Below are 22,224 nucleotides of genomic sequence, written 5' to 3'. Positions count from 1 at the left end.
CCTCTCCCTACCTGCTGGGCCCCTCTCCCTACCGCCCCGCCCACCACCTGCTGGCCCCTCCCCTTACCTGACTGTCCTTTCCCCTACCTGTTGGCCAGTCTCCCTACCAACTGGGCCTTCCCCTCCCTGCCTGTCTTTTGCCTTACCTGTCGGCCCCTTCCCCACCTGCTGGGCCCCTCCCCCTACCAGTCCCTCCCCCACTTGCCTGCCCCACCCCTACCAGCTAGGCCCCTCTCCCTGCCGGCCCCTCCCCTACCTGCTGGGCCTGTTGCAGCAGCTCCATGCGCTCCCGCAGGATCTGACTGTCGAACTCCCGGCTCTGCCGCAGGATCTGCCGGCGCAGCTTCTCCACGGCGGCCTGCAGGTCCTCCCGCTGGCCCTCGCTCAGCGCCTCGCTGGCCCTCCGCCCCGGCTCCTGTTGCAGCGCATCGTACAGCGTGGCCTCCAGCTCCTGGATTTTCTGAGCGACCCACATGACACAGACAGTGGGAGGTCACAAGGTGAGGGGGACAGGAAACCCCAGGACCCTGCAGCTGAGCGAGGCTGAGCTGGGGGATCTTGGGCGGGGTGGGGAGGCAGGCAGGCGGGCCGAGCAGAGCGGGGTGGGGTGAGGGAGCCCCTTCCAGCCCCCTGCACACAGTTTTGAGAACATGTCTTACTCTATTCAATCAAGATGTTCTGCTCTCTACAGATAAAGAAAAAACAGTCATAACCTCTCCTTAAAATATCTGATTCAAAGAGAGTTTGATTGGACTCATCTTTATTTTTATCCTTGGCTTCCAATTTACTGTCTCCAGCTTGGGAAACAAATCTCTTTTATCTGGAGTAGCGTGGGAAAATGTGTTCCAAATTGCAGGCACTTGTCGTTCAGCTGGCTCATGAGAAAAGCGATTTCAACCCCAAGCAACTGGGGGCAATGTCCTCATTGCTCCCTCCTCCCCGCGAAAAGCAAGACTCCCTTGGTTAGCAAAGCACATGAGAGATTAGTAGCCAATGGAGGAGATCTTTGTGAAAGCTTGGAGTTTTCATCCTGAGAGGATGTTATTTCTTTTCAACTTCACGGTGAGACACTTAAATACAGTTACCTTATAGGAATATCTAGGGATGAAAGAGAGTAAGAAGTATTTCCTTCTCTTTTCCCCTAAATCCCCACCTGAATCCCTTGCTAGGAGCAGCTCCTTCTTTTCCCAAGATGCTACCGACCAACAACCAGTTTTAATGGAAACTGCCAGGAAGAGACAGGAGGTGGTATGAAGTAGAGGGTCAACACAGGTAGCCCTCTGTGCCTGTGGCCATTTGCTCCTGTAGCCTCCCCCATTTCAGCACAGCTATGCCAACTCTGCAAGGGAATTCCAGGCCCACCAGACCAATTTTAGCCAATAGGCATTGGCTTCCTCTCTCCCAATTCCAGCGATCACCCCAGGAAACTAGAAGGTGGGAATGTGTCCACTGACACAGCTAAGGGGTCCCCATGGAGTGGGAGCTTGCCTGTGTCTGCTGGCTGCCCCCCTTCAGCAGCTGAACTCCTAGGAGGCCCCCAAGTGGCCAGTTTCCAGCCAGGATCTCACCATCCAATTCCAGAAGCTCTACTGTGGCCCTGTGCCATCTCACTCTGCACGATGACAAAGGAACACAGGTGTGTGTCTGGCACCTGCTGTCCTTGCTTCTGCCTGGGCACATGGCACTGCCACCCTCGGGAGCATTTTACTTCCCTGACTCTTCAGGTCAGCCTCACACTGATCACAGCTCCAACCTCAACATGTGCCTGAAATCCCACTTGAGGCTCTGGAATAGTCTTTTTCCTTTTTTTTGATGTGGATCATTTTTAAAATCTTTATTGAATTTGTTACAATTTTGCCCCTGTGGTTTATTCTGATTTTCTGGCCTTGAGGCATATGGGATCTTAGCCCTCTGACCAGGAATAGAACCCACACCCCCTATAGAACCCACACCCCCTGCATTAAAAGTTGAAGTCTTAACCACTGGATCGCCAGAGAAGCTCCTGGAATGTTCTTTGGGTAAGAATGTTGCTTCTACCCAGCAACAGGATCAGCCTGCCCAGGGGTCTCCTCTACAGAACCAGGACTCAGGTTCTCAGGGTCCCCCAGGGCCTTTCTGCACACAGCACTTTGACAGCCAAGGGTGGACACCGAGTTTCCCAGAGTGTGCTGGGGAACACCAGCCTTGCAAGATGTCCATTGAGAAGAGAGTCCGAGAACCTGTGAACTTGACATATGACTTCCTCTGTTCCTCTTGCAGTTTCAGCCCATCCTTAAGCATATTAAGAAGCCAGAGGTCAACAGAATTACTCTCCCTCTTTTTTTTGGCCACAGGTTTCCATGTTATCCCCTGAAATAGTATTCCTTGGAACTTACTGGGGAAGCCCAGGGGAGGACAGAGATGGTGTATAATGCAGCAAGAAAGGGTATTTGCAAAAGGATGGAATCAAGATAGAATTGATAGAATCAAGGAAAACCCAAAAAAGTGAAAGAGAGGGAAAAAAGAATGAACATGTTCTCATTTTTCAGTTGCTCTGACCACCATTACAACATTGTATGCCCAGAAATGACAATCGAGAGGAAAACGCCTTGTCTTGATGAGGCTGAAACCTTCCAGACCTTCACCATCTGCAGCTCCCTGCCCTAGGGGTTCAAGCCTCCGGAGCCTGGACGTGAAGTGTCAAGGGGAGGCGGACCAGCCTTCACATCCAGAACATCCTGCCTGTGCTAAGCCCAGCCTCCTGCTCTCTGTATTTATGGAAGTGGGGATTGCAAGTTAATGTTTAGTTATTGATTCTGCGTTTGTTAGGTGGAAACCCTCTTTGTCAAAAGACTTAGCTACAAATGATCTAGGCAAAGTCTTGCTCCAGATGTTGCTACTCACTGCTTCTTCCTGAAAAAGCAGCCTTGAGCTCAGAGTTCTCTCTGATGTGGGGAACATTCAGGAAATGCCCCCTCAAAGTCATATGACCTATGAACCTGAACATGGTCCCTCCTTACACTCATCACCTGGAAGCCTGCAACTGGTTCTGTGACCCAGGCTTGATGTTGCACAGAACCTCACGACAAATAATTCTTGTTCTGATGATCACCTGCCCTCCACTCACTGCTTTACCTGTGTTCTTTTTTAAAAAAAATTTTTTTTGCCATGCCATGTAGCATGTGGGATCTCAGTTCCCCAACCAGGGATCGAAACCCATGCCCCTGCAGTGCAAGCGTGAGTCTTAGCCACTGAACTGCCTGGGAAGTCCCACTTCTGTGTTCCTTTGTGACTGTCTCTTTTTGCTACTTATGGGAAAGCTTGCTCTGGGCTTTAAGCATGTAAATAAATATTAATAAAAATAAATAAGCAGAAAGTTTCTTTTCCTTCATCTCAAATGGTTACTAGAACTGAGTGTGTGTGCTGAGTTGTTCAGTGGTGTCCAACTCTTTGCGACCCAGTGGACTGTAGCCTGCCAGGCTTCTCTGGCCATGGGGATTCTCCAGGCAAGAATACTGGAGTGGGTTGCCATGCCCTCCTCCAGGGGATCCTCCTAACCCAGGAAGTGAACCCAGGTCTCCCACATTGCAGGCAGATTCTTAACTGGCTGAGCCACCAGAGAAGCCCAGAACTGAATAAGTATGCCCAGAGAAATTGATCAAGCTAAGTAAATATATTGGAAAAATCATGACTGACTTGGAAAAAGTGACCATTTATCTGTACAGTTGTTCAGGTTGAAACCGAAACGTGGAGGTGGCATTGCGATCTCGCCCATGCAGCACGTCATGGACCCCACATTCGCCATCACCCCCCAAGGGAGAGCAGCCTGTAGTGCTGAGTCTAAAGAACCAGAACATCCAACCCACTTCCGGTCCTACCAGGTAAGCCTGGTCGAGGGCTTGCTTCCTGTAATCCAGCTCCTCCTCCAGGTAGCCCTTCTGCCTGCTGAACAGATCCTGAAAAAGAGGAGGTGCCCAGGGTCAAGATCAGCACAAGGACTCATCACCAGGCAGCTCTTCAGAGCCAGCCTACTCACACTCGCTGGGGAGTGACAGTCCCACCGAGGTGGGGACCCATCAGGTGCTCGAGTGAGAAGGGGGGTCAGATCTGCCCTGGTCGCTTCTGTGTGAACCCCCAGCAGGAGCCTCCCAGGCCCAGGAACCTCCATCAAGCCTTTCCCCACACCCCCAGCTTCCTTCCTCTTGGGTGCCTGGCCTGGTTCCCAAGCCCAGGTTGTAGGAATCCTTCTGAAGACCATTTCAATAGTTCTCTGATGTGGCTCTTTCTCCCCCCACCAGCAGCATCACCCATCTCCTGGGTACTCTCCCTGCTGGACATGTTCTCCTCACCCTCCATCACTCAGTCCCCCCCAAGCATGAGTTCTCCAGAACCCCAATATCTTCCTGTTACTGACTGGAGGATTTCAGGGTTAGAGCTCAGCTGTTGCAGCCACTTGATTCTGTAGAGGAGGAAACAGAGGGCCAGAGAGGACCAGTGCCTTGTTCTAGATGCCACGGTTCACTGGTGATGGAGGTGGACTAGATGCCCAGGCCTGGGGATTCAGTTCAGGGCTCTTCCCATGCCACACACTGCTTCCAGGCCTCAGGCTCTTCCTTATTCCCCTCACTTCTACTTGGGGAAATTGGTCTTTGAAAGCTCAAGAACCATCTCTTCTGGCAGCCTTCTCCAACATCCCCAGACTGGGTATGACAGATCCTGCTCTATGCCCAGGGCCCCTGGTGAATAGCCACCATCACTGTTAATCAGGTGCCCATAGGTGCCAAGCACTGTGATAATGGGCTATGCGTCCAGCATCGCTCATCCCTCCAGCTCACCGAGATGGAGATAGAAAACCTCATTAGCCATAAGAAAAAGGAGGTCCAGGGTGTCTCTCCCAAACTCAAGTCCAGGAAGGGGCAAGCGAAGACGGGAGCCCCTTCTTTGTGTCTCCGGAGCCCCTGGTCCATCTGCTTCCATATCACTGACCTGCCTCTCCTAAGGTTCTCATGCTGCACCGTGGCTGTCCGCTCCCATGCACATGTCCCCATGGGCTTTTGGGCTAGACCCTCAAGGCAGGGACCCTGCTATTCATTACTGAACCCCTAAAACTGTCATAGTTTCCAGGATCACAGAGGCTCCAAAAGATGTATCAAGTGAATAACTGAGTGAATAGATGATGACCACACCGGATAGGGATGAAAGCAAAAGCAAAATTTAGAAATACATGCAAATCAACACAAAACACACGTAAATCCTTCCTGGGAAGCGAGTTATCTGCACTCTGTCAACCCCCTCCCTCCCAGGGTTGGGGCATGTCCTTTACCTTCTCCTTCTCCAAGTCTAGCATCTTCTGGGTCAGGGCCGCCTCCGTTCCCTCTATTTGCTTCAGCCACTGGAAAACAGCAGGGACAGAGAGCGCAGCTAGTCAGAACCAGTGCCCATCATCGGGCCGCCCTCCTTGAGGAGGCTCCTGGCCCAGAGGGGTCCCCCCACATGTCCCATGGTGGTCCTTGAAATGGAATTTCATAGTCTGCACAGATGTTTCAGCTTCAACAGATGTTTGCTTAGGAATCATGGGTACACACATGTGCATATGTACGTGAAGGTGGGTGTGAGGTGTGTGTCCAGGTGAGCCTGTATGTAGAGGAGGTGGTGGGTATGCACGGTGGACCCGTGTGGAAGGCTGTGAGCGTGTGTCCTGAGAGCCCCCCAGGTGGGCGGGCAAGCCTCCCTGGGTTCTTCCCTGCTGTGTACTGGTGGCTTCCCGCCTGGGACCTCACCCATCCCCCTCACAACCACCCCGTGGAGAAGGCAGCGTCACTCCACACTGCAGGTGAGGACATGGCAGCTAAATTAAGTCACTTGTCTAAGGTCACACAGGTGAGAAGCGGGGTTTTGTACCCTGCCCACAGGTCTGCACCCCCACAGCTGCCCCCTGCAGCCACCTGGGGCATGTCTGAACAGCCAGGGGCACCATGGGGTGCAGGAATGAAGGGGGTTCTGACCAGGTAGGCTGTGATGGCCTGAGAGAACCCGTGGGGGCAGCTGGATGGGCTGGTGATGGGGGTGTGTCTGCCCATTCTCAGGTCTGGGCTGGGGGTAAGCAGGCACAGGCAGCTGCCCCTTAAGTGTGGGCATGCAGGTGTCTCTTTACGAGGAGTCCACCTGAGAGCCGGGGCGGGGGGGGGGGGGGAGGTCCAGGTAACTGGGTGACACTCTGTGGAGGATGTTTTAGGGTGTCCAGGAGGGTCGGGTTTGACACTATGTATGAATATTCACCTCCTCGTTGCTAAAGCCCACAGACGAACTCCTTGCCACGGGGCTTGCCTGCTACTCGCCTGTGGACGGGCCCCGTCCCGACACCCCAGACCTCTTGTCCTCCTCCTCTGGACATGGCTGCCCCTCCTGGACTCTCGGGGCCCTTAGAGCCCCTGTCCTTGGTCATCCTCTCTCCTCGAGGGGTTCTCCTTTGGGGGTTCTCACCTCCCTTATGGGTTCTCCCTCTTTGAAATGTCTCTGAAATGCCCCCTTTAGCCCAGACATGTCTCCCACAGCCTGACGCCTCAAGCCCCTGAGAAAGGGCTCACTGGCCCCCCTCTACAGGGAAGACCCCATCTCCTCTTTACCCTGGAAGGGAACTGAGAGCGGCCATAGCTCTTCACCTTGACCCCGGAAGGGAAAGCTGAGAACAGCCATAGCTCCACCCTCTTCACTTCCCGTGTTGGTTCTACCTCCTCTTGGTTCAAAACCCCGCCCACCACTCTCCATTGCCACCGCCCAAGGCAGGCCCCCTCTCAGCCCCTAAGCTTGAGTCCAACTCCAAATCCCCTTCGGCCAGTGCCTTCCCTCAGAAACACTTAGCATCTACTTGTGGACCTTCCCTGCTCCCACTTAGAGCCTCCCAGGAGAGCCTGGCACTCCTGACAACGCTGGGGGAACAGCCCCGCCTTCCCTCACCTCAGGGCCTCTGCCCACCTCCTCTCTCTGCCCGGAACGTCACCACTTCCATCCCCAGCCTCCGCCCGGGTCTGTATAGAGGTAACATCTACTCAGCCTGTGGACCTGTGTTAGGTGTCACTTCCTCCAGGAAGGCTTCCCTGTTGGCTCAGACAGTAATTTGCCCACAATGCAGGAGACCTGGGTTAGATCCCTGGGTCAGGAAGATCCCCTGGAGAAGGAAATAGCAACCCACTCCAGTGTTCTTGCCTGGAAAATTCCATGGACGGAGGAGCCAGGTGGGCTACGGTTCATGGGGTCGCAAAGAGTCAGACACGACTGAGCGACTTCACTTTCTTTCTTTCTTTCCTCCAGGAAGCCTGCCCTGCTTCCTGAGTTTGTGGGATCCGAGGCCTTCCACGGATCCTGGCACAGCTCTCAGCTGACAGATTGCTGCTTCCCTTGTCCCACCACATGGGGCGTGCTCTGTTAAGTTTCCTCACCCAGCCCGGGGCCTGGCCTGAAGCAAGCTCCGACAGTCACTTGCTGAAGGAAGGGGGAGGCGGGGCTGAGGAGATGTGTGGGGCGCATGCTGGCTCCATAGCAGGAACAAGCCTAGATAAAGCTGCACCCACAGAGCCTCCCCCTAGAGTTCACGTTTGCTGTGCCCCCAAGGGTGGCTACAGAGGCAGCCGTGGGAGCAGGTGCCCAACACAGCATTTCCTTAGACTAGGCTGAGTGGGTGTGCAGTGTCTTAGAAACTGGGAAACATATTTTTGACAAGGAATGAAAAACACTTTCTTTGTACTATTCTAAGGCAAGCAATCATAAAATGAATAAACTAAAATGGAAAGAGAGTCCAGTTTCGAACCCTTACAACAAGCTGCTCTTCGCTTTTATAGAATATGATGCCTAGTTTTTTTCTTATTGCTAAGAAAAAAGATTTGCTATGCACATTATGCATTCAAAAAAAACCCTAAAACATTTTGCTTTGTATATTAGCTGTCTGTACTTAGTCACTTAGTCGTGTCCAACTCTTTCTGACCCCATGGACTGTAGCCTGCCAGGTTCCTCTGTCCATGGGGATTTTCCAGGCAAGAATATCAGAGTGAGTTGCCATGCTCTTCTCCAGGGGATCTTCCTGACCCACAGATGGAACCCAGATCTCCCACACTGTAGGCAGATTCTTTACTGTCTGAGCCAACAGGGAAGCCCAAGCATACTAGAGCGGGTAGCCTATCTCTTCTCCAGAGGATCTCCCTGACCCAAGAATCAAACCAGGGTCTCCTGCATTGCAGGCAGATTCTTTCCCAGCTGAGCTACTAGGGAAGCCCATGAATACTGGAGTGGGTAGCCTATCCCTTCTCCAGGGGATCTCCCTGACCCAGGAATCAAACCAGGGTCTCCTGCATTGCAGGCGGATTCCTTACCAGCTGAGCCACGGGGGAAGCCCGCTCACAACAGGCACACACACAGAAAAACTTGACAGGTCCTTTCCACCCACTGAGGGAGTAAAGTGAGGACAGAAAGTGCTGGCCCTGGGCACCCGGGCATGTGAGGGCACGGATTTCATATCAGAGTCCCACCAGATGTCTATGGGCCCTCGCTCTGGGAGGGAATTCAGGGCTGTGCCATCCTCCAGAAGGGAGAGGCTTGGGGACAGGGCACCTGCTGCACCCAAAACACTGAAGGAGAAGTGAGACAGCCCACGGGGCACGGGGAGAGGGCCTCTCATGGTAGGCATGGCCAGTGAACACTGCCCTCTCCCCCCCCCCCACGTTGGCACTTTGCCAACCAGTGCAGGACTCTGGTCTCAGAGCCCAGGGGTGGGGAACTTCCTCCTTGAAGACCCAACCCTCCTTTCAGAGAAGGGTCCCAAGGCCTTGATTCTGGGCCAACTACTAGAAAACCTGCCTGTGGCCTAAGCCACATTTCTCCTATCTGTTGTTACCAGTGAGAGCCCGGATTTTTAAAAACTTCCATCTTTGACTGATTTTGACCTTGTGGGAGCAGAGAAGTGATTTGTGATTGCTTGTATGCCCCTGGACATCCCGTGTTCTCTGCTCAGCCTCTGTGTGGTGGTGGGTGGCGGGCAGCAAGGCAACACCCCTGATCTTGGACTCCATTGACCAGAGGTGGGTCTGGCGGGTGCTGAGATGGGCCAGACCTTCCAGGAGGAGAAGGGCTTCCCCAGGTGGTGATGGGAGAAGGGTGAGCTTCCCAGGCAGGACCCCATTTGCACACCCAGGTGGCTCTGGTGTCCATCTGCCAGTGCAGGGGACAGAAGCGATATGGGTTTGATCCCCGGGTTGGGAAGATCTCCTGGAGGAGGAATGGTGCCCCACTCCAGTATTCTTGCCTGGAGAATCCCACGGACAGAGGAGCCTGGTGGGCTACAGTCCATGGGGTCGCAAAGAGTCAGACACGACTGAAGCGACTTAGCACCTAGCACCAGCACCCGAATGCCCAGGGCCATGCAAACTAGTTTGAGTGGGACTTCACTCACAGGCTATGAAAGGGGTTTCATGCTCTTAGAGAGAAAATTGAAGTGTACCTCAGTTTGGTCGGATACCAGAATTGAATGGCAATTTTCAATGACTCGGTTGAGGGGGGCTGGCTGAGGATGTCACCGGGGCTCTGGGTCCCACGGCCAGCTTTCCTACAGCACCTGTCAGCTCCAGGGTGTCCAGCTTGTCCCTGTTTGCCTGGGACTGTCCCCGTCTCAGCACTGAAATCCCACATCCCGGGCAAACAGGACACTTGGGCATCCTGGCTGACCTGTAGGTGCTTCCAGGGTCCCACTGACCCACTTTTCCTCTGGCTGTGCGCGCTCAGCGCCATTTCTCTCTGAGAGGGAGACACAGCACCTCCCAAACACTGGGTCTTCAATCGCAGCAGCACAGAAAGTGAGACATGTCCCTGAAAAAATGAGAGGACATCTGTCTCTAAGTCCAGTCTCCATGGACTGTCCCAAATGAGGAGCTGGGCCCCTCTCACTGGCACAGAGTCCAACTTCTAAGCACCAGTCCTGAGTATTGTGCCAACCCGGCCCCCATCACTCCTGCCACCACCCTTGTGGGGTGTCAGAGGGTGCTGGTAGGCGAGGCCGCCTGGCACAGGTCTCTGCATTTAGGAAGCAGAGCATGGCGCTGGCCGTCCAACTTGGGACTCTATGGTCAGCGACCAGCAGGGGCTGCTATAGGTGGGCAAGGAGTGGGCGACAGGGTCAAAGTAGATAGCAGCCGCATGCCAGGCAGGCCCCGTGTTCTCAGTGTACAAGGGATCTATGCCACTCACCTTGCACAACTGTAGAGGAGCCCTGAAGGTCTGAGGTGGGGCCAAGGCTGTGAGTCTATAAAGACCTCTGTTTGCTGCATGTGGGGAGGAGCTTATTGGGAAGGGTACAGGTGGGAGAATTTGGTACCTGGCAGAGGCTGTTCTCAGCAGGGCTGGGGACTCCAGACAGCCTGCCACCCTCCAAGAGGCTCAGGGGGGTAGAAGAGAGGGAGACTCCCTCCCCGGGCCCACTGCTCCAGCCCCACCCTGGTCCCTGGTGTTGCCTGCTCTTTGCTCACCATCCTTATACATCGATCGGTCACCTCCCAGTACCCAGCCTGGCCCCAGGTACTTGGCAGCGGTGCCTGGTCCCAGTTAAAAGTGCAGTGTCCTGGAGTCCTGACGTTCACCAGCAAGGCTAGGGGCTCAGGGAGATGGAGGGGCCGGCCTGCAGCAGCCTCTGCAGTTAGCGGGTGTGGGGCTGAGAGCCAGCCTGGGAGGGGCCTCTGGGGAACCAGAAGGGAGCCCTGGGCACATCCTCAGGCGTGCTAGGTAGTGCATGTTGGAATGAACATGGAATAAACTGAAAGCGCTTGCCGGGTTCTCTCCATGACCGCAGGAGGCTACACTGTCACGTTTGGCTCTCCTCTTGAGAGAATATTTTCGGAATGCACTCCATGTCACTGTCACCTACCATCACCTGGATCTGAGGGGCCAACAGCCAGCCAGGTGTGAGTCCTCCTCACCCCGCTCACCTCAGGACACAGACTCAGCCAGGTGACTGTGACAGTGACGTGGGCATCTCCACTTACCAGCTGTGTGACCTCAGCAAGGCTTTGCCGTAAGTCTGTTGCCAACATTTAAGGCCCTGTGCACAGGGAAGGCTGGACAGGTTCTCAGGGGAAAAAAAAAAAAAAAAACTATTTACATTTTAAATGTCCTCCCAAAGATTCCAGAAGGAATCCTGATTAAAATCATTAAGACTTCATCATTATAAAAATAGCATTTTAAAATTTAACTTGTGTTTATAAGAGAAAGATCCACAGACAAGACCACATTGAAAAGTCAGGTATGTCTTAAAACACCCTAAATTAATGTAAAAGGCAAACCAGGAATGTATTTTTAAAATAAATATGGCAAAAGTTATTATCTTTAGCATGTAAACCTCACAGAGAAGTCAGTAAGAAAAACCATTATTACGACCAAATTCATATTAAAAAAGTGAATAGATGAAGGCATGATTGAATGAAGCTATGAGTGAATGACGAACAGAATGGAATGTAATTACAATTCTCAAGGAACAAGAAAATGGATAATACACAAAAAATTCATTATCACTAGCACTTGAACAAATGAAAATTAAAGTAATGACATCATATGATTTTTGCCTGTCCTATCAGCAGAATTCTTAGTGGCCACATATGCCTTGCTGAACAAGAAACAGGTTCATGTAGAAGGCGACTTGGTACCGTTTTCCTGGAAACGACTGGACAGTGTCAAAGCTCTTAAAAACCCTCTTACCCATCGGCCCAGTGATCCCACTTCTAGAATCTATCCTGTGGAAGTGTTTTAAAACACAGATAGAAACTTATGATTAAAGATGCTTGCTCATCGCTGCATGATGATAAACAGGAAAAAAAAAAAGAGCAGAAATACTCCAATATGTTAACAGCGGAAGAATATTTAACTGAGGGCGTGGCTGTAGGTAGAATGATGCAAGGCCGTTCGATCTCATCGGGGAAAGCTTATGAAGCAGGATTAAAAGCTATAGTCAAGTATGACCCCAAAGTTTGTTTGTTTATTTTTTTTTAAAAAAAAAGGGGCGCGGGGGGAAAAAACTGGAAGGAAATAAAACCAACTGTCGCAGACGGGGTTCCTCGAGGGGAGTTTGATTTTCTTTCTCAGTCTCTAAGCTTTCTACCGTAAGCATGAGTGACTTTCCCCTGGAAAACGAACAGGCGTGCACGTGCGCATGCAAACGCAGACAGGAAACCAGAACCATGCTTCCAGAACAAAGCGAGACGCCAATGTACAGTTTCTTGTATGGTGCCAGGAAGCTCGGACAAGGTGTATGGACAGAAATGCCGCTGGGCTCTACCTTTTCACACAGGGCAAGCACAGTTCCAGCCTGGATTATTGCAACCTGTTCTTCATTTCTCAAATTCTAAAACACAAAAATGGGCAAGGGCGTTTTACACTGCTCCCACATCCCGTGCAGACAGTCAGCCCTACGCGACTCTGAAAGCGGCCTCCCCAGGGTCAGCCCCAAACTCATAGAAGTGACAGGTCTGAGGACCGGCCCTTCGGGGGTGGGAACACCTCACACAGCGTCCCCGAGCCTTTTAGAAACAGGGCCTCGCTCAAGCCCAGTCTTTTAAGAAGGCAAAAGTCTCACTTTGGGATTTCAGAGATCTTGAGTGCTTCCACTTTCTTTCCGGGCATTTATTTTTAGGCCTTTTTAACCCTCATTACTCACACGCTGTCAGGATGACCTAACTTCTGAACCCCACTTCTGACGGATGCGGACCCAGCCACCCACGCAGGAACATGGCCATACAAAAGCCTTACATTGTACTTAGTCGATCTCTTAAATCAGGAAGAAATTAAAACAAAAACGGAAACAAAAGCCACAACAGAGTACACCCGAATCAAAACAAGGACACGAAACCGGAAACCGATCGCTCATAGTTACCCCGTTATCGCCAAGGATATCTAATTTCTTCATAAGGTCAGAAATATTCACATCCTGGAAAAGATGTCCAACGTTCATTTTGTGTGAGCTACAAAGGCCATCCACACCAATCTCTGGGGCCACAGCCCTCACTCCTTGTAAGACACCATTCCCTTCCTTGGCTCTTAGTATATAAGGCCGGGCGGAGAGTTATTCTTGGTGGTCCCTTCAAGCAGAGAGGGCTGCTAACTGCTGTGTATTGGCTGAGTTTTACACCAGCACAAACACTGCTTTCTAGAAATTCTCATGGGATCCTGTAGGTCGAAAGGACCTCTCTGTGCCCGCGGGCCTAGGATTCCAGGGTCACGGCCAAGGGTTGTGAGAACCACCACCAGCTCCCGAATCTAGAACACTCAGCATGCTCTGAGCACTTCACTGAGTCTTCAGGTTCATTATCTAGCTTAAAAACTGTCACACCCCTTTCACGGGGTGGGTGTTGCCACTCAGATCTCCTAAATGAAGAGACTGAGGGTCAGACAGGCTCTCGGCCAGAGCCAGGAAGTGGCCAAGGTGGGTTTGCTTTCAAGCCTGTATCCCATGGCTCTGCTCTTTTTAACGTGAATACAAATTTGGTGACCCACCTGGAGTAATAAACTCTGACTTTCAAAACAGAGTGGAGCGACAGGGGGTATCTTATTAAAATCAATTCTAGCCCTGGCACAGGCACACAACCCCCTTTCCAGCTGAGCCTGGCATTCGGGCGAGCGGGCCATGGCCGTAACAGAGTGGGGGCACCCCCCCGGGCACGCTACCTTAACTCCTTCCTGGCGACAGAACAGCTGGAGGGCGCTGCTGTTGTTCTCGGGAAAGGTGGTGATTTGGAGGTTAAATGCTGGCGACCTCCGCTCTCTCTCCTGGGGAAAAGATTTGGTTTAAAAACAGAACTTTATTGTATTATTTCACCACGTCATTTTCCCACGTTATTCAGCAAAAAACCAAGGAATTCCAGTTGGCAAAGTTGTTCCTAGTAAGTGCACACTCAGGCTACGGTCTCGTCCGTGGTGGAGACGCTGTCCTGTCTGCCCCGCAGCGGATCCCCTGCGGACACTGGGTTACTTCTTAACCTAGTCAGCTGGGAAGAAATGTTTAGCAGAGTGTCCTGAGTGGACCTGTTGATCAAAGCCCAAGAAGTCACACAATCATCATTAAATACTTGATGAAGAACAATCGCGGGAAATTTCAATAGAAGTCATTGTTAGCTCACTTCATCGTCATATAACCCCAGGAGGCAGCTGTGAACGCTTCCGTTTTGTGGACAGAGAGAAGGAGGCTGTGAGACAGGACCCCTCCCAGGTCCCATGCGATTGAGTGACAAGGCCAGACCCCAGACCCTGGCTTCGTATCTTTTTCAATACGATCTTCTGACTTTGTTCACAAATTTTTTTTCTGATCTGCGCTAACCTTACAATGATCATTCTACCCTTGCCTTATAGTGATAAGTCAAATCTCAACTACTAAGAAAGGAGAGCAAGCATTTTCCCAGAAGTAGTACATTAATCATAGGTAAAGCGACAGATTTTTAAAAAGGAACTGAGATGCCCAATTACTTACAGAAATAAAGGACAGCAGCAAAACAGTGCTTTGGTCTCAAATGCGTTTCCTACACAGAGCTGTCTTTAAACCCCGAGCAATGGACAGGTCAGCCAGCAGCCAAGGCCTCGCCAAATGATACCTTGAAATCAAACTGCTTTTATTTCCTCAAAATTAGAGTCAGTAAGCTTGCTTTGGACCACAGCTGCAGAATCGAGCCACAGAAGCAAAGAGTTACTTTAGCCGTTAACTAAGAAATGTAGTCAAGGCAGCCCTGGATGGCAGGTCCCTAAGCAGATCCTCTAAAGGAGAGGGGGAGGGAGGGGCCATTAATTCAGTTAATTTCCACGAAGCCCCAATCTGGCTAACCTGGTTTGAAACAGTTTAGATAGAAAACCTTATTTCCCTCATTAGACTAGAACAGCCACATTCACAGTGGTTCCGTGCTATAGATGTCTCTTCTACCTGTAATACTTACTTACAGGGGGTCTCCATAGAAGAGCTGACATAAGAAAGCTCATGTTTTATATGAATGAAAGTCAGAAAACTGATTTCTAATGACTCCTCCAAAGGATGGTGGAAACGCTTGAAAGTTCTAGAAAAGTGCCAATGCTTATGGAATTCTCATGAGAAATGGCGGGTAGCAAAGAGCAGTGAAAGGTTTTCTGACAGTGGTAGAAGTATTCACCATAATCCTTCTTAACTTCTGCTGCTGCCTGAACGAAGGACTCAGTTTATGTTTAGACAAGAGCTGAATCACACGGCAACACCTGGCTCTGAGACAGGCAGGCCGTGGTCCACGCTAGCACAACAGAGTACAGGATGAGATGCCCGAGGGAAGTGAAGTGAAGTGAAAGTGGCTCAGTCAGGTCCGACTCTTTGCGACTCCATGGACGATTCCATGGGATTCTCCAGGCCAGAATACTGGAGTGGGTAGCCTTTCCCTTCTCCAGGGGATCTTCCCAACCCAGGGATCGAACCCAGGTTTCCCGCATTGCAGGGGGATTCTTTACCAGCTGAGCCATAGGGAAGCCCTGTTCTAGAGAAAGCAGAATTTAAACTGCAGCTGAGAGGAGAAAACGAAATCTGAGAGACACCAACATCGCTAAGGAGCTCACTTTTACCGAGGATTCAGGACATGCAAAGGCTTCAGCCGAGGGAAAGGACAGCTGTGTCACCACAGATGCTTAGAGAAAACCAGACACAAACTCAGGTGATGTGTCACACGTAGATGCGTTTGAAATGGAAACAAACAAACGAAAAAGGATTATGAAGTTAGGTGGTAGCAAGGCAACACAGTAACATAGCTGAGGCAGGGTTCCAGGTGGAAGCAATAAACCCATCCGTGTCCTCAGCCTGGATCCAGCTCTGTGTATCTGGGAAGTCACTGAAGGTTTGCAACAGGATTTCTACCTGTGGACAACAGTCAATCTCCCTTCACGCTAAGGGAATCATTCTGAGTTGCAGTTTGAGTTACAGATATATTTAGTCCAGTATTGCTCGCGATGCCCAGGTTGGTGCTCACTGCGTCAAGGAGTTGGAGTAACGTTACAAGCTTTCTCAACTACCTATTGCAAATACCTCCTCTTACCCTGTTTACTTACCTTGTGTTTACCTTGGCAAAGAGAAAACAGGCCAAACTAGCAGTAAACACATTATGGAGTCAGCCGCAGGCCAGGTCAGACCCCGCTCTTTGAAAAGGTGAGATTCATGCATGCAAGGTCACTTTAAAAAGGTGTGTTATCAATTGCAACAGTGCTTCTGTCCGCGTTTGCAGAAGGCATACCAGGTGACTATGCATGCAGGAAAGAAGTAGTTATGGAAATGAAACACAAATAAAAAAGGCAAAATATTGCAAAAACAAATTATTTTATTAAGTGCAAAAAACAAGCCGTAGGCAATAAATAGATTAGCTCTGGTACATGTCCAAGGACTTCGGTGAGCATTCTCTTCAGAACATATTAAGGCAGTGAAATTATTCTCAATGTACAGATTTAAAAAAAAAAAAGAAAAAGAAAAAGAAAGAAAGAAAAGAAAACAAGTGTCACACGTCCCCTTACACATGCTTGAAAAACATCTGGGACTTTACATGAATTTCAGTTTGGGCTCAAAGAGAATGTCTGCTCCGTTTGAGAGTTTACAACAGATAGAGTCTCTTACTTCGAGTTCTAGCACTCTGAATTCTAACAGCTCGTTCTGATCCTTTGCGTCTTGCATTTCATTCTTCAGCTGGTTCTCTTCCATTTCCAGCCTGTAAATCTAGACCAGAGACACCTGCAGGTTAATGGCGGGAGAAGCACTGTTTCTCATCAGGGGCCGTGAGAACGTATCACCCCGTATCACGGACCCCCGGGGTTGTTGGCCTGGGGACACAGGGGCCATCACCAGGGGTAGGGTAGGAAGGGGAGGGTCTCAGTGGGTGTGCAAGGTGGGCCCTTTCTGCTCCAGGGACTGGGATGGCCCAGATCAGAGGCTGTGCCTGCTTCGTCCCTGCAGCCCAAGCTTGGCCGGGCATGGGGGCCAGGTATTTGCTGACTACACGAATGGTGGAGAAACTAAGCCACAGAGCAGTTGAGTCCCTTCCCAAAGGTCAGTCCTGGGGAAGCAACAGTGATCCCCAAGCCTGTCTGAATTCCTTCTATCCCAATCTCCCAGAGTCAGTCCACCCAGGGTCTGGCTAGTTGCAGTAGGAAGGTGCCCTGGACTCCCCAGAGGGCTCTGATGAGTAGGAGATCTGAAAGTCTGGGAAGTGGGGCTGCCTGGGTCCCAAACCCACTGGGAGACTCTGGGCCAGCTATGTAGCTCCTTGGATGACACAGAGGTACACAGCAGCCACCACTTGGCGGCCTGCAGTGAGGACCCAGACAATGCATGGTAATGAAGGTCCTGATGGTTCAGTTGGTAAAGAATCCACCTGCAAAGCAGGAGACCCCAGTTTGATTCCTAGGTCGGGAGGATCCGCTGGAGAAGGGATAGGCTACCCACTCCAGTCTTCTTGGGCTACCCGGGTGGCTCAGATGGTAAACAATCTGCCCACAATGCAGGGGACCTGGGTTTGATCCCTGGGTTGGGACGATCCCCTGGAGAAGGGAAAGGCTACCCACTTCCAATATTCTGTCCTGGAGGATTCCATGGGCTGTGTGGTCATGGAGTCGCCAAGAGTGGGACACGACTGAGCGACTTCCACTTTCACTGGTGGGTCTTGGTCACCTTTACTCCTGCCTCCCCACCTCTAATGGGGCGGTACTGCCCCCGGGGGGACATCTGGAAACAGCATAAGAGTTTTCCGGGCCTCTCAGAATTTAGCCAGAAGGACCAGGGATCCGAAATCTCTCCCAAAGCCTGCAGCTGCCTCACAGGAAATGACCAGCTCTGTCCCAATGCCCCAGATGCTGTGGAGGGACATGGGACAATGAACAGCCACAGGACAGGTCAGTACAGAGCTGGGACAGGACCCCGCCCCCCCTCCCCAAGGGGGCAAGGCTGGGCTTGTCCGGTTGGGACATTTGAGGATGTTTAGAAGCTAAGGTCTAACACAGTCCACTCCCACCAGCACAGAAGGTGCAGAACAAGCAAATCGGCTCGGACAGAAGGCAGGTTTCCAGGGGCTGTGGGGTGAGAGACAGGGGTGACTACAAAGGGAGCAAGAGGGATCTTTACGGGAGGCTGAGAATGTTCTAAAAATTGCATGGTGGGGCTGGGTGCACAACTCAGTAAATTTACTAAAAAAAAAAAAAAAATCATCACTGAATTGTTCACAAATAAGAAAAAGATGAAGCTGAGGTCTCGTCCCAAAGCATTAGATTTACCACTTAAGCTGATTCCCTACAAGTTCCATGACCACAGAGGGAAGGACAAGCTTGGCTCTGCCAGCACCATGGCCTCCAGTTGATGAACTGGGCCATGACTTCCCGAGGATCTGCCCACTGACCCCTGCCTAGGGAGCAGGTGGTGGGGGTGGGGGGGTTGGGGAGTGGTCTGGAATCCAAGGCATCGGCAGAGGAGGCCTGGAAGCCCAGCATAAGAGGGGCTGGCAGGCCTCACCACGTCTGCAAACCAGTTCTGTGGGCCCCGACCCAGAGGACAGAGATAGGACCAGTGGGTAGGAGCCCTCAGGACGGGCGTGGGTGAGACTCCGGCGGCCGGAGCAGGCCTCGGGCTCCGTGATCCCCTGGGGCAGAGCTCAGGGTGTTGGTGCCACGTACCTTTTCCAGCAAGTCTTGGTTTGTTCTGATGAGTAGCTGCTTCTCTTCAACCCATTTGGAATCCTAAGGAAAAGTACTAAATATGTTCATACTCATTGAAGCAGACAGCTAAGTAACAAAGCATCAGTGGGAAAGGTGACTTCATAAGAACCTTTCCATGAAAAGGCCAGAGAGAAGGAGAGCAGTTAGAATGATCTCATTGTCCCTCTAAACCAGGGGTCCCCAACCTCCGGGCAGGGGAACCAGACCTCTTGTCAGATCAGTGGAAGCGTTAGATTAGAAATCAGTCAGTCCAGTCGCTCAGTCGTGTCTGACTCTTTGCAACCCCATGGAAGCATGCCAGGCTTCCCTGTCCATCACCAACTCCCAGAGCTTACTCAAACTTATGTCTGTCGAGTCAGTGATGCCATCCAACCATCTCATTCTCTGTCGTCCCCTTCTCCTCCCACCTTCAATCTTTCCCAGCATCAGGGTCTTTTCTAGTGAATCAGATTAGAAATAGAGAGCACAACAAATGGAAGGTGCTGAATCATCCTGAAACCAACACCCCTCCACCTCGGTCAGGGGGAAAACTGTCTTCCATAAAATTGGTCCCTGGTGCCCAAAAGGTTGGGGACCACTGCTCTAAACATTTAATCCTGAAAAAGAGAATTGGCAGGTCTGTAGTGCATTCCTCCTCCACTCATGTTCCCTAAATTTCAGGGAGCTCATCTGTGTCAAAGCTACTGGTTTTTCTAGTAGTCATGTATGGATGTGAGAGTTGGGCCATAAAGAAAGCTGAGCACCAAAGAACTGATGCTTTTGAGCTGTGATGTTGGAGAAGACTCTTGAGAGTCCCTTGGACAGCAAGGAGATCCAACCAGTCCATCCTAAAGGAAATCAGTCCTGAATATTCCTTGGAAGGACTGATGCTGAAGCTGAAGCTCCAATACTTTGGTCACCTGATGTGAAGAACTGACTCTTTAGGAAAGATCCTGATGCTAGGAAAGACTGAAGGCAGGAAGAGAAGAGGAAGACAGAGGATGAGATGGTTGGATGGCATCACTGACTCAATGGACATGAGTTCGAGCAAGCTCTGGGAGTTGGTGATGGACAGGGAAGCCTGGTGTGCTGCAGTCCATGGGGCTGCAAAAAGTTGGACACAACTGAGTGACTTAACTGAACATCTGTTATCACCGACAGAAAAACACCTGGAGCACAACTGAGCTGGTCCTAGCAGACCCTTCCCAGGCTTGCTCTCTTAGGCTCAAGGGCAAGTGTCCAGGCCACACCCCCATGGATGTGCCTGTGGACCTGGTGTCATCACAGTAACACACTTCTGCTCATCTGAGACCCTCTGCCTAACCACATCTTTGTCTGGACAAGTTCTGTCCAGGAATGTTCCATGAGCCGGGGGACTAATTCTGTCCTTATACCAGCATCTCTAGCACCTAACACGGTGCCCAGCACACAGCCGATGCTCAGTAAATGCCAGGGGACGGATGAAGGTATAAACGAGGGAACTTTCTCCCTCCCTTCCTTCCACCCATTGTGTCTCACCCTGTGTCTTCCCAGGATAGACACACATGTAGGCCCACAAGGCTGAGTCCAGAGCTGGGTCCATTCATCTTTTCTCCTGTGGGAGGTTGTTGGCAATGTCCCTCCCATTGCTCTGCCCCTTTTCAAGGTGACTCTGCAGCTCCTCCCAAAGAGCAAACTCACCGCTGGGTATGGCTGCAGCATTCTTTGGTGACTGGGATATTAACCAATGTGATGCAGGCAGAGGCATGGCCTATACTTGTGCTTTGGAGGCTGCCCTTCCTTCCTGCTCCAAGACCTTTACTTAAAGGAGCCAGCTTCCTTGAGGACGAGAGACCATGGGAGCCTAGCCAACAGCTGGCACTAATGCACAGATAGGACAGTGAGGTTACTTGGGGCCATCTAGCCCCAATCACCTGCAAAATGAAGCCTCTAGAGTGACCCCAGGGGAGACCAGCAGAAGAACCACCCAAACTGCTGACCCACAGAACTGTAAGCACACAAAATTTCTGTTATTTGTAAACAACTCAGTTTTGGGGTGACTTTTTAGGCAGCAATAGCAAACTGAGGAGGCAATGGCAACCCACTCCAGTACTCTTGCCTGGAAAACCCCATGGACGGAAGAGCCTGGAAGGCTGCAGTCCATGGGGTCGCTAAGTCGGACACGACTGAGCGACTTTACTTTCACTTTTCACTTTCATGCATTGGAGAAGGAAATGGCAACCCACTCCAGTGTTCTTGCCTGGAGAATCCCAGGGACGGCGGAGCCTGGTGGGCTGCCGTCTCTGGGGTTGCACAGAGTCGGACACGACTGAAGCGACTCAGCAGCAGCAGCAGCAACTGATACATTATCCCACACACCGAGCACAGAGCCTAGCACAGGGCAAAGCTCTGGTAAAGTGCTTGCTGAATGAATGGCCGTGTGTTTTGTCCCAGACTGGCCCCATTATTTAGCAGGAACTGGGGGCAGAGCACGCCCAAAAACAGGGCCTAGCACCTCAGGTGGGAGGTTAACTTAATCATAGACTGTGGTTGGGCGAGTTGCAACCTGTGAGCTCAGCCTGAAAGAGGGAATGGCAGGTGAGGACAGAAGTGTGAAAACAGCCTCATCTTTCACCTGGACTCCACCCAGGCTGCTGTTGAGTCTCCCTCCTCCCCCATTCCCTATTTAAGTACTATTATTAGCCCCATTTTAAAGATGAGGAAACTGAAGCACAAGAGATCACGTAATTTCCCCAGGGCTGTGCAACAGGTCAGCGGCAGGGCTGGCCTGTGGCCTGTTGGCTGCAGTGTATGGTCTGCACTGCTCTCCTGCCTCACGGAGAGTTTTGGACCGGCTCCCAAGACCACCTCTGCCATTACTGAGAGCTAGCTGCAGGCTCATTTGCACAGCTGAATCCTCATGGGCAGGGTCTTCCAGATTCAAGTCAGAAAGATTCTGCTGATCACTTTATGTTTGGAGTTGTCTCCTATTCTTGTACACTTGGCAAACAAAGAAAAAGCCAAGTTAGACTCTCAGAACATGTTGGATTTTTAAAAACTTGGTAAAGAGGCAGATGAGCTGGGATAGTCCCCCCTGAACTCTGCTAGCATTTTTTTTTTTCTCTCACATCTCCAGAGCAAATGATATAGCTTGACAGACCATCCCCTTGGGCACAAGACCCCCAGTGACACCACCAAGGGGACAGAAATGCAAAGAGCTACAGGTCATGTGATCGTTTCTGCTCACCTGGCCCTTCTCAACCAGTAACTTCTCCAGATCCTCGATTTTTGCCTGACACCTCAGCAGATCAGCTTGGAGCTGTTCCCGAGTCTGAAATGCAAAAGACCAGGAAGTCAGCAGGTCCCCCCGGACGATGACAGAGAAGGGGAAAGGACAAAGTGGCATCCGGTCCCGAGAAACGGGTCCTTTTTTTAGGAGCACAGGTGCCGACTGGCCTGCCTGGTTCCTCTGTCACCCATGGGTGTGACACCCGGAAGAACTGCAAGGCCTTGAGAGGCCGTCAGCGCTACCCCTGTTGAGAGACGAGCCTGCAGCCTGGAGAAGCG

At 51.4% G+C, this 22,224-nt stretch overlaps 2 protein-coding genes and 1 long non-coding RNA gene across 12 annotated transcripts in view; all 3 read right to left on the bottom strand.

Annotated features, from left to right (window-relative positions):
* Positions 1-223: 223 nt before the first annotated feature.
* LOC121819790 (janus kinase and microtubule-interacting protein 2-like) lies at positions 224-5,720 on the bottom strand. The gene is made up of 3 exons (XM_042251092.1): positions 5,303-5,720; positions 3,858-3,935; positions 224-460 (listed from the first exon to the last, which is right to left on the bottom strand). Exons 1-3 carry the CDS (start codon positions 5,324-5,326, stop codon positions 224-226), a joined length of 339 nt encoding a protein of 112 aa, XP_042107026.1. The 5' UTR covers positions 5,327-5,720.
* A 6,169-nt stretch (positions 5,721-11,889) lies between these two features.
* Positions 11,890-13,770, bottom strand: LOC132660015 (uncharacterized). Its single transcript, XR_009601160.1, has 3 exons — positions 13,675-13,770; positions 12,884-12,937; positions 11,890-12,355 (listed from the first exon to the last, which is right to left on the bottom strand). It is a non-coding gene; the product is annotated as an uncharacterized LOC132660015 (long non-coding RNA).
* A 2,532-nt stretch (positions 13,771-16,302) lies between these two features.
* LOC101113239 (janus kinase and microtubule-interacting protein 1) overlaps positions 16,303-22,224 on the bottom strand; it is a 130,136-nt gene continuing 124,214 nt past the window's right edge. For all 10 annotated transcript variants that reach the window (XM_042251626.1, XM_042251627.1, XM_042251632.1 and 7 more), the window contains 3 exons: positions 21,905-21,988; positions 18,658-18,720; positions 16,303-16,711 (listed from right to left, as the gene is read on the bottom strand). In XM_042251626.1, coding sequence (XP_042107560.1) covers positions 16,538-16,711; positions 18,658-18,720; positions 21,905-21,988 — 321 coding nt within the window. In that variant the 3' untranslated portion in view covers positions 16,303-16,537. The remainder of the gene's footprint in view (positions 16,712-18,657; positions 18,721-21,904; positions 21,989-22,224) is intronic.

Source organism: Ovis aries, chromosome 6 (genome assembly GCF_016772045.2).
Source record: "Ovis aries strain OAR_USU_Benz2616 breed Rambouillet chromosome 6, ARS-UI_Ramb_v3.0, whole genome shotgun sequence".
NCBI classification, from domain to species: domain Eukaryota; kingdom Metazoa; phylum Chordata; class Mammalia; order Artiodactyla; family Bovidae; genus Ovis; species Ovis aries.
Note: the sequence above shows the minus strand (reverse complement) of the source record. Positions and strands in the feature narration are given on the sequence as shown.

What these genes read in the sequence shown, in the direction of transcription:
- LOC121819790 (XM_042251092.1), bottom strand. Translation starts at nt 5,326, where the DNA reads ATGCTAGACTTGGAGAAGGAGAAG. An exon ending in TAGACTTGGAGAAGGAGAAG is followed by an intron (nt 3,936 to 5,302) that starts GTAAAGGACATG and finishes CCTCTTTTTCAG; the next exon opens with GATCTGTTCAGCAGGCAGAA. An exon ending in CCCTCGACCAGGCTTACCTG is followed by an intron (nt 461 to 3,857) that starts GTAGGACCGGAA and finishes TGGGTCGCTCAG; the next exon opens with AAAATCCAGGAGCTGGAGGC.